We start from the raw sequence: 16072 nt of genomic DNA, 5'->3' as shown, positions 1-16072 counted from the left end.
ACACACACACACACACACAATGCAGCGGCTTCAGCAGAACTAAAATGGAGATGGTGCATGTGTGTGTGTGTGTAACCTACTTTTATGGAGCCCACTCACTCGGAATGATAAAAATACTGCAAATCTCCCCCTCTCTGTCTATCTTTCCGCCCATCTCCTCCTCTCTTTATCCTCCCCTCTCTCCACTCTTCTACCCATCTCTTCCTCCATCTCTCTTCCTTCACATCTTCACCTCCTTTCCTCTTCCCGTCTCGCGTCTGCGACTCCCTCGCTCCCTCCTCCCCTTCACTTTCTTCTTCCCTCTTTCCATCCTCCATCGCACTCCATCTTTACTTCTATCTCTTTCTCCACTGCTGCATTCTCTTCATTCTCTCTCCTCTTTCACTACTCTGTGTATTTTCTGCGCTCACCCTCCATCCATCATCTTCTCTCGTTTTACAAACTCACCTGCTTCATCACCTTTTTCCTTAATGTCTTCTATGTTTCTCTATCTCTCCATCTTTATCTGTGTTTCTTCATCTTTCCTTCATTCTTTCATCTCCCGGTTACATGCCTTCATTTTTTCTTCTTCTTTTTATGGCCTCTTTTCTTCAGCCATCTCTCCATTTTCTCTTTCTGTCTTTTATTTCTTCTTCTTTCCATCTCCACCTTCTTTTCTATTCTCCTCACTTCCTTTCTCTACCACATTTCACTTCTTCCACTCCTCCTCACTCATCCCGCTGCCCTGCATCCTCACTATTTTTCATTCTTATTCATGTTTTACTCTTCTACTTACCTCTTCTCTCCTTCTTTCCTTCCCCTTACTCTTTTTTACCCTCATCTCTCTCTCTCTTTCTTCGTCCCACATTGGTGAAGAGATGTTGACGCTGTAGCCGTCGGCCCGGCTGAGTTAAAGATGGAGGAAGTGAGAGGGGAGGAAAGCGAACAAGGGAGATGGGAAAAAAAAAAACTAAAGTATGGATGGAAAATAACAGTAGAGGAGTATCTTCCGGCACATTGAGAGGGAGAGATGGAGGAGAGATGTGATGCCATTGGCTGGATGAGGTCAGATGTGAAAGTTGTGTAGTTTTTTTTAATGAAAGATTTAAGGTGAACTGTGAACGTGCATTGTAGCCAATTTGCCTCACAACCAACCCAAACTTTTATTTTGAAGGCGTGCTGCAGCCAGTGTGCCTCACAACCAACCCAAACTTTTATTTTTAGAGATTTTATCGTTTCCGCCTCTTGATTTTGTCGTTTAATTTTCATTGTACGAGTTGGACAAAGGAACGAGTCGACTCTGATTTTTGCTGAATTGCTTTGTACAACTTCAGCCCACATCCAAACTCTCCGGAAATTTAATTTGGTGTTGAAGTATCTCTCTGCCACCGATTTTAACCTCCACCTTTTCATTGTTATTTGATTTCTTTTATTGCATTTCGTTGGAAGCTTTCTCATGTTTTTAGTGCAAAAATCCCAATAACCCTGAAGCCAAAAGATGTGCTTCACAATGTGACCAGTTGGAGAGAAATAAACAAGTAGCCTGGAAATAAGAAACTTTTTTGTCCTCCTCTGCCACTGGTACATTTACCAGCCACCGAGTTTGAATAATTCAGAGGACGAGTGGATTTTTAAAATAGAGCAGGACTCCACATGATGGCTGACCTACAAAAGAAGCTGCTCCAGCACAGTTACCTGAGTTAAAAGCAGCAGTGGAGACTGTTTCATGAGTTTTGTGTTGATCTCAACATGTGATGTCATGATATTCTAGTTTTACTGCACATTGCATTTTCACATTTTTGGTTTTTTATCTGTTTGTCTCTGTATATTCACATTTCTGTCAAATGTTTTCATGTGTTTTTCTTCTTTCTATATATTTATATGTATATATATATATATATATACTCTACATTTCCTTGCTGCCCAATTTACCCAGTGCCTATGGCAATAACGAAAAGAAAATCCACTGTGATCTAATCTAATGAAATCTTATATCTCTGTAAACAGTGAATTAAAGTAAACAGAGGAGAGACGTGATCCAGGACGACTTTAGTGGTAAATTTCAATAAGTGCTGCTGTGACTGATACCTCGATCCAAGCTCTTAATAAATATATTTATTAATATAAATGTGTGTGTGTGTGTGTGTGTGTGTGTGTGTGTGTGTGTGTGTGTGTGTGTGTGTGTGTGTGTGTGTGTGTGTGTGTGTGTGTGCGCACAGCTGTCACACTCTGCAGATGAGACAGTTTCCTTGAGTTGCATCATGGAAGATGTTGCAAGTGTTACTGTGTTTTTGTTTAAGCACGTGTGTTTGTGTGTGAATAATTTGTTTATGTACTTAAGCGTTTGCGTGTGTGTGTTTGACCTCTAATTTGTGTGTGCTCTACATTTAGTTTGAAAATGTTCAGGACAGCAAGAAAAGAGAAAAGTTTCGAACGTGTGTGAGTGATTGTGCACAAAAAAACAAACTTCTTCCACAAATGAATAAGAGCTGGGGTGCGGGGGAAAGAGAGCGAGCGAGACACGCACCCTTTTATCTTTCACATGTCTATATATAGCAGTTCATGGAGGAGAAGAGTGGAGCAAGATGGAAAGGAGGGAGTGAGGGCAAGATGGCTGAGCAAGAACGGAGATGGAGGAGAGATGTGGAGGGATTCAAGTGTTCAACCTGCTGAGGCCGTCTGCAGGAGCAGAGAGAAGGAGGAAGCAGATGGACGGATAAATGAGAGAGGGAGAGAGAGAGAGAGAGAGAGAGAGAGAAGTTCAGGAAAATTGCAAAATTCAAGGCAACTTTACAATTTTTAAATTTTTAAGAAAAGTTGTACCATTATCTTTTGTTCAGATGATTCATCTTTATAAAAAAACATACTAAGAACATCTTTTCTGATGAAGGTCAACAATCTTCAACAAATTACAAAACAGCAACTTCACTCGGCGTCATACTTAACTGGAAAAATGGCTCAACATCAAAATCATCAATTCATCATAGATTCTCTAAACCCTGTTCTTGTAAAAAAAAGACCCTGCAAAACTGCTGGTAGACCCCGTTCTGAACTAGCTCGCTCTCAACGCGTTACTAACGGCAGCGTTTCATGAACGCAAGAGACTCAATAAAGGAAGTTATCTGAGAAAATAAGATTCAAAAGGGACCAAACAGAGATGTGATTATTTTCAGTTCTTTCACACACTGATGACGTTTGACTCCATATCTTTGTGTTCCTCGTGTTTCTGTGACGACCTCAGTGGCCTTGTTCAGGCGTGGTGTGTTTGATATGTGGCCACGCCCTGATGTGATGCATCTCTGCACTGAAACACAGTGTGAGGTGACGTAGGACGCAGGGTGGAGCAGATTGGAGCATCACACGCAGTAGCTGGACAGGGGTGGAGTTACTCGTTAATTCACAGGACAGCATCTTCACCTCTTCGCTCACTGAATCTGTGAAGGTCTAAAACAAACTAATCCTCATTTTGCTTCCGGTCTCAGCGAGTGAATTTACTTTCAGACCCAGCGGAGTCCACATTGCTCTGATCTATGACCGTGTTTCACCTGCTTCCTGCTATTTCTCAGGCAGCAGCAGGGAGGAGGAGGAAGAGGAGAGAGGCAGGGGTGACAACGAGGGTGTGTGGAGGAGGAGGGGAGGGCTGCTTGCGTCACTCCCATAAAGGAACCGACTCTTGCTGAGTCGAGTGCTACACACTTTCATTTATTTGATAAAGCTTCATTTGCTGTGATTTAAAATCTCCCCCTCATCAGGCTCGGCTCCCCTAAAGCACAGCCTCAGCGCCACGCCAAAATGCCTCATCAGCTGAAAACACAAACACACACGCAGACACACACGCACACACACGCACACACACACGCACACACTCACAGACAAGCACACCGGTACACAAGGACATTTTTCACAGGATGACTTAGACGGAGGCAGGTTTGAGAAGGTGTGGGTGGTTTTGTGGAGGTTTGGGCTCAGAGTGTGTGGACAGAGGAGGATTCTTTTTTAGTTTATTGTTGCTGCATACATGCAACATAGAGCTGACACGCACCAGGACAGGTAGTGTGAAGGTTGAGCGACCAAATGAAGTTGTGATGCAGCTGTGAATACTTTGAGTTGTGTGATAGTGTCTCTTCAGTGTATGGTGATACTGAGGTGTAGGAGAGATTTTATCTACTGGAACACTTTGCGTTGTTTCAGTGTTTGTGGATTCTTCCTGCGACAGTTTTATAATGAACCAAAATGTTTTTATTCATATTTTATTCCTTCACAATAATGTATAAGGTCTCTAACTCTAACTTTTTGTTTTGTGCATCTGAGAACAAGTGCAGAGCTCGTTTCCTTCTTTAGACAGATTTGCAGGAGGGGCTCAACCATTACGAAACAATCATGTGACTCAATCAGGACAGGTTGAAGGACCAAAACTGTCCCAGGGCCAAACTGGAGTCCAGGGGACCAACGCGGATTCAGTTTCAGCTCTGAGCTTTATAATCACAAATCCTTGGCGTTACAATTTTTAAACAGTCAGTTTAAATTCACCATAATCACACAATTATTATTGTGCACAATCACTTTTAAAATATTCAGCCATTTTGAAATTTTGCCTGAGAATGGAGCATGTGCAAATATCTGTCGCTCTGTAATAGGTTAATGCACCTGTTAGCAGAATCTGTGTGTGTGTGTGTGTGTGTGTGTGTTCACTCTGTTTGCATACATGCTTTTGTTTGTGTGTTTGTGATTAATTGTTTGCTTTGAGTAGCCGCCTGCAGTGGGAGGAAGAGATAAAGAGTGAAAGGAAGAGGTGTGTGTGTGCGTGTGCACGTCTGCGTGTGTGAGGTCAGTGTATTTGGCAGGGCTTGTTTGCGGCCATCAGAAAGCCATTTTAATTAATGAAAGAGGAACCCGCACATTTTTGCAAAGCTCACCAATATTATTGTTGCCAAAAATTTCTGCTTTCTAATTGTTTTAGATTCACTCTTTCTTTCTTTCTTTCTCTCAAAGAAAAACAGAAGTGAGCAGAAATTTTGGAGGTGGCCAAGGAGGGAGGGATGAGGAGGAAGGGCATTATGTTGTCGGCTCAAGGAAGAAAGGGATGGGGTGAGGGGGGGAAAGTAGACAGGAAGATAGAATAAAAAGAAGCATAGAAAATGAAAGAAGTAGAGACGTGAGAAAGGAAAATCAATGAAGCTGAAGTAAAAGAGAAAACGAAACAGACACAAAGGGAAATGGAAAATAGACAAAAGAGAGAGAAAGAGGAGAAAAGAGAGAAAGATCCCGACAGATATAGAAAGAGACTGCACACACACACACACACACACACACACACACACACACACACACACACACACACACACACACACACACACACACACACACACACACACACACAGAGGGAGTGCTAACTCGTACTTTCAGCAGGTTGTTAGTCCAGCAGAGTGTGTGTCTGCTGAATAATAGATAGTGTAGCAGGCTAGCATGTAATACACACACACACACACACACACACACACACACACACACTGGGCTGCATAAGGTTTCTGTAAATTGATTTGCAACAAAATCCAGCAAATCGGTTTATATAGAATAATAAGAACGATATAAATAATAAAAGCCCTATTGACTGTTTATATAGATGAACATGCATCAAACTGACAAGTGAACTTTTTTCTCACAGATAGTTTCTGTCATCTCAGGTCGTCTCTTATCACACTGGTGTTCAAGTGTTCATGTTTCTGATCAGTTGGTTTTAATTGGTTGTTTGATGATGTGAAAACAGGCTGAGGCGTCATGACCGCTGTGCAGACTCCATCATACATGAGATGATAAATTACCTTTATAAGGTTGCAGGCTGGACCTGGAGGATCAAGAGACTATGCATTTTGTAATAACTGCAACAGAAGATAAACTTTCCCGCACGATCTTAGGAGAGAGCATTTTTTTGCCCCAACTTCTGATCCGAAATGCTTCAGGGATGCATCTGGTTTCCAGCCTGTTTCCACCACTGTGTCGTCCACAAGTAGGTGTGTGTGTGTGTGTGTATGTGTGTTGTTCCTGCCAGCCAGCGTGTGCAGTGGAGTTCAGTGTCTTCTTGTTAGTGTGTTCTCCTCAGTCTGACCTGTCTGATCCTTTCACATCAGCCAGCAGCCTCGTACTCCTCACACACACACACACACACACACACACACACACACACACACACACACACACAGGACCGCCCAGTGTCGATGTCAATGTAGCGTCTGGTAAACACGACAATGGACACGTACTAACACACACACATGCAGGCTAACAGGATAATGACTGGCCAATTAGGCACAGGCTTGATCTGTCTGGATGTATCCAGTCATCGTAGCCCCTCCAGCGGCTATTACTCAGGCATGGACACACACACAGACACACACAGACACACACAGACACACACACAACACACAAACACACTGGATTGGATGGAGCGCTGTGAAAAGCTGGCTGCTCCACCACACGACCTCTGTGAGTTAGTGTGTGCGTGTGTGTGTGTGTGCGTGCAGGAATTTATTCTCGTGTTCTGTGATAAGATCTGTTTAAATTTGATAATGCGAGTCATTGCTTCTTCTGTTCCTGCTCTGAACGGATGCAGGAGTTGTGATGTCTGAATATTGAAGAACCTCCAGTGAAACAACTCCAGATATAAACACAAGAAGAGTTTGTGTACGGAGCAGATGAAGTTCAAGAGGAGTTAAATGTTTCTACAAAGACTAAAACACACACACGAGTCACAAAGGGCTTAAAAAAACAACAAATAGTGAATTGTACTTCGTCTTCTCAGTGTGAATGAATTTGTTCTTGAACTCACTGTATTTAGACGAATATTGATCTTAGCGTTAGTTCAGGATTCAGGTGAAGAAGTCGAGCAGAGTCACAAACCAGCTCGTCAGCTGACAGCAGCAGATCTCTGTGCACGATCGTTTAGCTCATCAAACTAATTTGAACTGAAGAGGTCCTGCCTGAACTGTGATTCAGAATCCAGTGGACGTATTATTAAGTTGTTTTTCTGTCAATGGATCGTTTGACAGAAGAAATTATAAGAAATAATTCAAGAGAGACAGAGAGAAATCACAAAAAATCGTTCTGTGGAGCATATGTGTTGAGTGCAATGTACAGTACGTGTGTGTGTCGGTGTGTGTCCATGTGCCACGTGTTGCTGCTGTTGGCCTTAACTCCAGATTCACTCCGTTTGAATGGATGATCCTCACCACCATCATTGCAAACTGCATCGTTCTGGCTCTGGAACAGCATCTTCCTGACGGAGACAAGACGCCTCTGTCCGAACGACTGGTAACAAACACACACACACACACACACACAGAGAGAGACACACACAAATACAATAAATACCAAATACAGAAATATAGTGAATACAAACACACCTGTGTAGCATGTGTACAGAACACACAAAGACACACAGACGAATGATGCAGAGCAATTTTTCATACACAGACACAAATTAACAATAAATACAAATACACAATCACACATGCTCATGTTGGCTGAAATTATAATACAGAAATATTTGTGTCAAATCCTATTAAAAAAAACAATAATCGTATTGTTCAGAATGTTTTTTTACAAATGTGTAAAGTCGTCAGAAATTCCTGTTTTAAATGATTATTATCGTACAACGTGAGGAAGTTGTTTTTGGTTATAAAGCTCAATCTACGAAAACGAGCAAACAAGACCAAACAAGTTGGATTTGAGTTTTTACCTGAATATTTAATTTTCGAGAGAGTCTCTGTTCTGATTGGCCCGAATGACACAAAGCACCCTGTTCTCCGACCTCCAGTCAGAAGCAGGAGGAAGGAGGCGTAAGATTGTGAATATCTTTGGTGCCTAAAACCACAAATCTAACCACAAAACTATGTTGAAATAAAACACTGTAAAGGTTTAAAATATGTTTCAGGCAAGACCATTTGAAGTCTTATGTAAAATTATTAAAATTATCCGTTTATTCACACTGTGTTCTCCTCTCGCAGGAGGAGACGGAGCCCTACTTCATCGCCATCTTCTGTTTTGAGTCGGGGATAAAGATCCTGGCTCTGGGGTTTGCGTTACATAAAGGCTCGTACCTGAGAAACGGCTGGAACGTCATGGACTTTGTGGTCGTGCTCACCGGGTGAGTAACACTCCTGACTGTTTTACCCCTGATATCAGTTTTATTTCAACTTTTTTTGTCGTCTTTTAATTTTTTCCCAAAGCTCAGTTTATTTCCTCCCAGTTTGTTAATGTTTGCTATTTATTTGTAATTGTTTGCTTGTCGTCCAGATGATGCCTCATGTGCATCATTTAGAATGTGAAGGATGTTTTCCTGTGGTTTCCTGTCGTCGCGAAATTATTGACGAACATTTACACAATTAAAAGCATTAAAGGTGGAAAGATATCTTAGGATACATTTAATCTTTACTCTAAATCTGTGTGTGTGTGTGTGTGTGTGTGTGTATGTGTGTGTGTGTGGTCATATAGAAACATGATTTCCCCCTTTTCTTTCTGATCGCAAACACACACACAGAAGCAGCAGAGGCCTGGTTTGACAAGGTGTGTGTGATCAGAGCCGCTCCCCCTCAGTCACTATCCTCCTTTAATGAGGACACACACACACACACACACACACACACACACACACACACACACACACTGGATCAGAGCAGCACTGCAGGGAGCAGCAACCAGGGCAAAGTGAAATGTCACTTCTCTAAGAGATGGGGGAGCAGGTTTGTCGTTATGACGATCGCAGACAGAGAGAGGCAGCAGAGTTTCCTCCATCTCTCCCTCTACCTCTCTACCTCTCCCTCTCCCTTTCTCCTCCTCTGTTCATTTTCAATGCATTTTATTTGAATAATCGGCAGCAGCACAAATTGTTGAAGCTTAAACAAGAAATCTCTTTACAACAGAGGCTGTGACTCAAACGATACGATATTTCAGTATTGATGTGGATCATCTGTTTGGTTCTAATCAAGATTAAATTCTGTGACTTTTTAATGTCTGGAAGAAAGAAATGGACTTTTATCTGGATCCTTGAGGGCCGTCCACACCAGGTGCACCCCACCTCTCACCCAGTGCCAGCTGGGATTGGCTCCAGCTAACTCCCGCCTCACTCAGTTGATAAACGGTATAGATGATGGATACGATGCTCGCATTGCTGTCGTTGGACAAACCTTTGACCACAGGGGCTGTAGAAGCAGGTCGCAGTGATGTTTTCTCCATATTTGCAATGTTTCATGGGAGATGCACATGAGTTGGTAACCGGGCTGAGAGAGTATGGGTCCCTGAGAGAGACAGATTGAGGCTGGTCACGAGTTAAGAACAAGAAGTTCCACTGAGCGTGAGTGGAATTACTCTTTAACGTCTCACATGATGAATTATATCGTACATTTCCACCACAATAATTCCATCATATACTCACCAACAACCACAGATAGATAAATAAACAGAAAGACAGAGGAAGCCCTGTGAGAGCAGAGGAGCCTCCCCTCGCCACAGCAGCAGCTGTAGAGTAGAGCTGTACTACTGCAGCTAGATCGCAGAGCGAGGAAAAAAAGAGGAGGAGGAGGTGGAAGAGGAAGAGGACACGTGACGATGTCTCTCCGTTCCCCTGGGCTCTGGATAACAGGACAGAGAGAGAAAGACAGAGGGAATACAAGATGGGTTTGGCTGCTGGAGAAGGCGTGAGAGGGATGGAGAGCAGAGTGGAGGCAGAGCGAGAGGAGGACGACCACAGGAAGGAGGGAAGAGTGATGGGTGTGGGTGAGGAAGGAGGAGGTGAAAGTGATGTATGGAGAGTGAGAGAGAAGGTTTGGAGGAAGGATGGGAGGAGGAGGAGGGAAGGCAAAGATGGGTACCGAAGAAAGGGGGAGGGGAGAGAGAGAGAAATGAGATCGAGCAAATGCTGAGAGGAGCATGCTTGGTGTGTGCATGTGTGTGTGTGTGTGTGTGTGTTTGCGTGCGCGCTGCAGTAACCTGCTTTTCCCTGCTCCCTATGATCAATCACTCAGCGCAGCCTATATACCACACACTGCTGTTATCTGGTGCACACACACACACAGACACACACACACACACACTGTATTTCATCACTTAGATATTGTAAATTTATAGACACAGAATCACTATGCATACATTACTATGGCCTATATAAACAATTATTTCAAGTCTCCATGTATGTTCATGATCGAACAGTTTTAAATTAAAGCACGTTATGGACACGTGTGTGTGTGTGTGTGTGTGGGGGGGGGGGGGGGGGGGGGGGGGTCTTGTATGGTAACCCTAACCCTAACCCTAGTTTTACACCAATAGGGTTTCTATGGGGTCTTAAGAATTCTACAATTCAATATTTTGAATTTCAAGTCTTTAATATATTTAATTATTACATACTAGGTCTTAAACACATTTAAAACATTTAAAAAAGTTTTTTTTAGAGAAATAGTAACGTAGGTTGTAGAACAAATAAATGTCATTCAATGAAAAAGAAAATGCTTATTTTCTTGAATCGAGTTCTATATTTTAGTATTTTTTATTGATAGTCATAGTTATTCAAAGTAAAGTTTGTGGTTCAGCTGAAAAATATCAAACCTCAACTACATTTTTGGTCATAAAGGTTTGATGATGAACTCTGATGACTCACTGATAAATGATCTTAGTAAATATATCAGCTGATGTGTTGTCGAACGTTTGTGTCTGTCCCTTACAATCGCATCGGTATCAGTCGTTGATAACGGGTCTTAACACCATGATCTTTCCTCTACGCCGCCCTTCAAATAAATAAGATATTAGACTAAATAACTTTAACTTGAAAATTAACTTTTTAACTTTAAATAATTTCATATCATGTTCATGAACAAACATTTCAGCCTCTAGAAGGCGCCATTAAGGTTTCATAATACTGTTAACAGTCTCTCTCTCCTGGGAGAGTGTGTGCTTGTGCGAGTCGTGACTGAGAAGTGTGTGTGCGTGCGTTTTCATCTTTGTGTGTGTGTGCGTGCATTTAAGCATGTGTGTCGGCTTCATTCTTGGCGAACACACTGTAGAGAGAGAGAGAGAGAGAAGAAGAGCGAGCGAAAAAGAGAGATACTTTATGAGGACAAGTATTAATGAGAGGAGGAGAATAGAGGAGAGGACACACACACACACACACACACACACAGTGTCGAGTGTATTTAGTATTCAGTGATGACAGTCCATTGATTTTCAGTGCCGTGCTGTGACGTCACAGTAATCTAATCATTTACAGTAGAGTCTGGGCCAGTCAGTCACTGAGAGGGCAGCACAGACACGACTCCTCTAATGGACGCTCACAGACAAACTGGTCAAAAATAGACATCATGTACTTTTGTGTCAGTATATTTGTACTTTTCCCAACATGGAGGTTATTATAAGAACTAAGTGGAACTGTCAGAGACGCTCGCTGAAGTTTGCAGACCGTCATGTATGTCGGGAAACGCGCAAACACACAAAGCATCTAAACAGCTGAATTGATCGTGACTATTCATCGCTCCGTGACATGAATTAAACCTGAAGACTTTACCTCAGCCTTGAAATTATTTGAGCCTGAGTTGCGTCAGGTAGATTTTCATCGCCAATGTTGGTGAAGACACCAACTCCCATGATCCCATGCTGCATCACAACGTCATCAAACTTTTGTTATTGTCTGAGAGACCCCTTGCAGCCAAAGTCAAACATTGTGAAAGTTAGGGCCTCGTATGAGATTAAATCGGTCAAAGGAACAAACCAAGCGGAGCCTCTGAGTCACTGCATGGACGACTAACAGCTGAGATTTGCGTCAGAAATGGGACAGAGTACGAGAAACAGGAGATATTTATCCTGCGGTATCGACACAGGTCTTCAGGGCTGAGGGAAAAAGAAATGAATCGAACATCAGCTCGTTTTTTGCGCGAATCAGGTCACTCTGCGGCACCAAATCGAAATTTAATCAAGCATTGAGAATTGGTACACGCAGGTGGCGGAGTCAGTACAGTGACTCCTCTGAGGAAATAAGTGTGCGGACAGTATGAGAGGAAATGAAGTTCGGCAGGGAGAGAAAAATTAGGTCGGAGAGAGGGAGAGAGGGAGAGAGGGAGAGAGGGAGAGTACCTGGTTGAAAATTGTCCCTTTGCCATCACTTCCATTATCATTATTGCTCTGCAGTCATTTACAGGCTCATCACTCTCCTATACGTTCTCTTATACCCTCCAACTCTGCAGGCTATCTGCTGCATATGAACACACACACACACACACACACACACACACACACACACACACACACACAGTAAAAGGTTGCACAGGTATCACAATGTCTATTTGTTTAATAATACTCTAAGAGTCCTGAATGTGGCGTCTCATTCATATTGTGTCAGAGCTTCTTCAAAGTTTAATACCAAGCTTTCACCTCAGATGTTGACGGAAGGAGAGTTTCTGGTTTATCTTGTGGAAGATGTGAATGAGGAAAAGGTTTGTGTCTCTAGGTGTGTGTGTGTGTGCGTGTGTGCGTGTGTGTGTGTGTGTGTGTGTGTGTGTGTGTGTGTGTGTGTGTGTGTGTGTGTGTGTGTGTGTGTGTGTGTTTGTGTATGTGTGTGTGTGTGGTCTTTTGAGAACAATTGCAGAATAAAGTTGTTAACGTGTCCTTTTTTTATCATTTTGCCAAAAGCCTGCTTCAGTGTGTGGTGATTCACACCCACACACCCTTTTGAACAGAAATAGAGTCACAGACACATAGACACCTACAGACACACAAAGTGGAGGCAGCAGCATGATGGTTCTTCATCGTACCCACAGTGTTGACAAGCATCGTCCTGCTCGAGTCTCCGGAAGTGCTTTTTGTGTTGTTGCACTGAATCTGACCTCTGACTTCTGTTACTGCTCAGGCATAAACTGTGACAAGGTTTTGTCCTGCAGGGGGCGTTTTGGCTTTAGCTAGCTAATTGGTATGTTGTGTGTCTGTATGTTTGCGTCCATAAGACCTTTTTTCAATATCTCTGGTTTGGTATAAATATCTGGCTAGACGTTCTGCTTTGTCTGTTTGCTACCTGTTGGCTGTAAAAGGTACTCTTTGTGGATATATTACACACACATATATATTTTTTTTAATAGCCGCCTCCTCCAGCTGGAATTAATGTATAATAATGTCCCATAAATACAAAACAGAGACGAAAAAGCTTCAGAGTTCAGTGTGGATGTGCCACTACCGACCCCTGGCTCATTGCATGTAATCTGTTGTTAATACATATTTGATTGAATCATCTTTAAAATATCAATCAGAAGTTAGAGTTCAAATCCTTGACAAAAACCCAAATAAAAACCGTTCCATACACACATTCAACATAAAACTGCACGACATGAGGTATTAGTGCCAACACCCACCAACACACTGAGAGGAAAGACGCACACAAACAAGGACACAGAAGTCCAGACGCCGTGCGCTCGAGAGGTCCAAGAGTCATGCTGGCAGGAGGCGGAGGGACAGGTGGGCCAATCAGCCGCTTGGCACAGGGAGCGAGGAGGCGAGTGGTCAACGGAAAAACTGGAGTAGGATTATAGACACAGAAAAGAGTGATGTAGATAAACTAGAGAGAGGAATCAGATGAGTCGATGGAGGGAAGGACGGAGCAGGAACGTCACAGGGTGAAGTTAGACATCAAACATTAGCTGTGAAAATGTGCAAATACAAAATGCTACTATGGGTTTAACTGAGTTTGAAGATGGAGACCAAAGTGTCTAACATGTTGTCTGATATTCGGTTAGGAGCATCTGCTTGATCCTTTTCTCTCGTGGACACTTCAAGACAGATGATGCTCGACAAAACTGAAATTCCGTTCATCTCTAAAATGAGTCGTGGGTCTCACACCACGTCCACACAAATGCAGCGTTTTGTTGCAGACAAGATCTCAGAACTCAGGTCAGAAACTATCTCCAACCATTCAGTGTACGTCCTCCGTAAGGCGCCAGTAGGAACCGTCCTCTGCAGCAACTCGAAAAGAACAATTAACCTCTGTAAGTCTTTAATTCCTTAAGAAATGCCTCCCACTTTTCTGTCCACAGTTTTAAAAGCGTACATTTCCACATCGTCACCGTAGAACAAGCTGTCACTGGGATTCTCTGCAGAAGCGCCAACACCCTCCAGTGGCCAGTTTGCAAAGACTCAGCAAACCTCGACCAGATAAATAAAGGTTAATAAAACATATATGTGATTAAAGGACAGGAGGGTGGACGGATGGAGAGAACAGGAGACAGAAGGAAAGACTCCCTCTTCCTCTGTCCTCCATCTGATCGTGCATTATGTCCGATTAGAGGAGGGCAGAAGCACCAAGAGAGGGAGGCAGCACCAGAAGCTTGTGAGAGAGAGAGAGAGAAAAGGGATGAAGGGAAAATAAGGGAGTTTGGTTGGGGGTGGAGGAGGTGGAGCGAGTCCATCAGCTGAGTGGTAGCACTCTGCTGAGATCAGCAGTAATGTGTGAGCGAGAAAAATGAAGAGAGGGAACGGCAGAGGATGGAGAATGCGGTCAGAAGAAGAGTGCCTCCATCTCCATCCCGCCTCTCCCAACTAGAGCATCAGCGGCGAGGAAACGGAGAGAGCTGGAAAAGACTAGAGGTGAAACGAGGGATAAAAAGAGACGCTTGAGTGGAAAGAGGAGAAAGAAACGTGGATTTGATGAAGTGCGAGAAAGGGAGGAGGAAACATCTCCAACAGCACCCTCCCTTTTGCACCTCCAACCCCTCCCCCAGTTTATTTCCCAACCTCCCCTTCAGAAACCAACAAATACACTCTCCCAATAAGGTAAAGTGACTGGGACATACCTTGGCGGTGGATGTCGGGGGGGTGAGCGGGGACATAACAGTCGTAAAGTGCCGCTTAATGTCCCGTGTCTACAGCGGAGGACAGGGTTGGTGTGAGAGGTTTGGAGAGTGAGATCGTTTAGTTTTCCCACCTTGAGTTCTCCCACTAAAGGTTTACTCCCCCATCATCTCTAACATGAGTCAGCAGGTCCCCAAACAAACCATTGACTTTATATGAAGATGGGACAACATGACAGTGAAGCCAAAGCGTCTGGATCTCCCCCTGGTGGCTGTAGTAGAGATCATAAACCCTGCCTCCTCCACGTTAGTAGAATGCACATGGACCAAACCAAAAAGTCCTGGGTCCAAATTTTGATATTTTGTCCACCAAGTTGTCAACCTTCTCTGTGTCCTCAAACAATTTCGGAACATATTGTTCAAATGCTTCAGCTGTGTCACATTGTCCATCACGATTGTGTTCGTGCGTGCAGTGTGTGTGTGTGTGTGGGGGGGGGGGGGGGGGATGAGGGCTCAGTGGGAGACACTAAGGGGACAGGAGCTCATACTGTGATGACACATGGCACTCCCACACTATTACCACACAATCCACACATAAACCACGTGCATGTACACTTGTACACATGCACGCACACACACACACACACTGCACATATATAGCTCATGCACATGTCACTGGCTGGAACTGGTCCCAGTATTTTGCATGTTGTGATTGTGGGTTTTGGCAAAAGAAATAGGACCAAGAAGCCACACAGTGAAGGGACGCATTACACACAACACACTCATGAATTAACACACCAGGTTATGTGTGTGTCTGTGGCATCAAATACACTTAAAGTATCATTTGTGACAGTTAATGTAAAAGCTGCATCACAGAAATGCACCTCTGCAGTGTAGCAGTGCAGTTTTCATAGCTGTTTGTCTGGAAGGACGATTACGCAAAAACGCCAGAGAGTTTGATGAAGGTGGAAGATACAGGAATTTTTTCACTCTTCTTTAACAATGTGTTTTTATGTTTTTGTGAATTTAATAACATCTGCAGACTAAAGACTGAAAAATAAGTTTTTCTGTGAGGGAGAAAACTTCGTTGCATGACACAACTGACACAGCTATGAGGTCTGACTGCGTGGATGATAAAAATGTAACGGACCACAGTGGTTTACCGTACGTGTTCTTTCTACCCTTCTTGATTTTTCGTTTTGCTCATAAGACAGTTACCTCACCACCAGTGGGCGCTTTGTCAGCATGAAAAACTAGTGTCCAGAAACACAAACTCGAAAACA

The 16072-nt window shown here is 43.3% G+C and overlaps 1 protein-coding gene across 24 annotated transcripts in view; it reads left to right on the top strand.

Moving 5' to 3' along the window:
* Positions 1 to 16072, top strand: part of cacna1ab (calcium channel, voltage-dependent, P/Q type, alpha 1A subunit, b) — a 127538-nt gene that overhangs the window by 44719 nt on the left and 66747 nt on the right. For all 24 annotated transcript variants that reach the window (XR_011243764.1, XM_069529811.1, XM_069529826.1 and 21 more), the window contains exons 4-5: positions 7179 to 7284; positions 7980 to 8119. Coding sequence is in view for 23 of the 24 variants with exons in the window: in XM_069529811.1 (XP_069385912.1) it covers positions 7179 to 7284; positions 7980 to 8119 (246 nt within the window). In the remaining variant the exon portion in view is untranslated. The remainder of the gene's footprint in view (positions 1 to 7178; positions 7285 to 7979; positions 8120 to 16072) is intronic.

This window comes from Paralichthys olivaceus, chromosome 8 (genome assembly GCF_024713975.1).
Source record: "Paralichthys olivaceus isolate ysfri-2021 chromosome 8, ASM2471397v2, whole genome shotgun sequence".
Lineage (NCBI taxonomy): Eukaryota > Metazoa > Chordata > Actinopteri > Pleuronectiformes > Paralichthyidae > Paralichthys > Paralichthys olivaceus.
The sequence above is the reverse complement of the archived record's forward strand: the minus strand, read 5'-3'. Positions and strand labels throughout refer to the sequence as shown.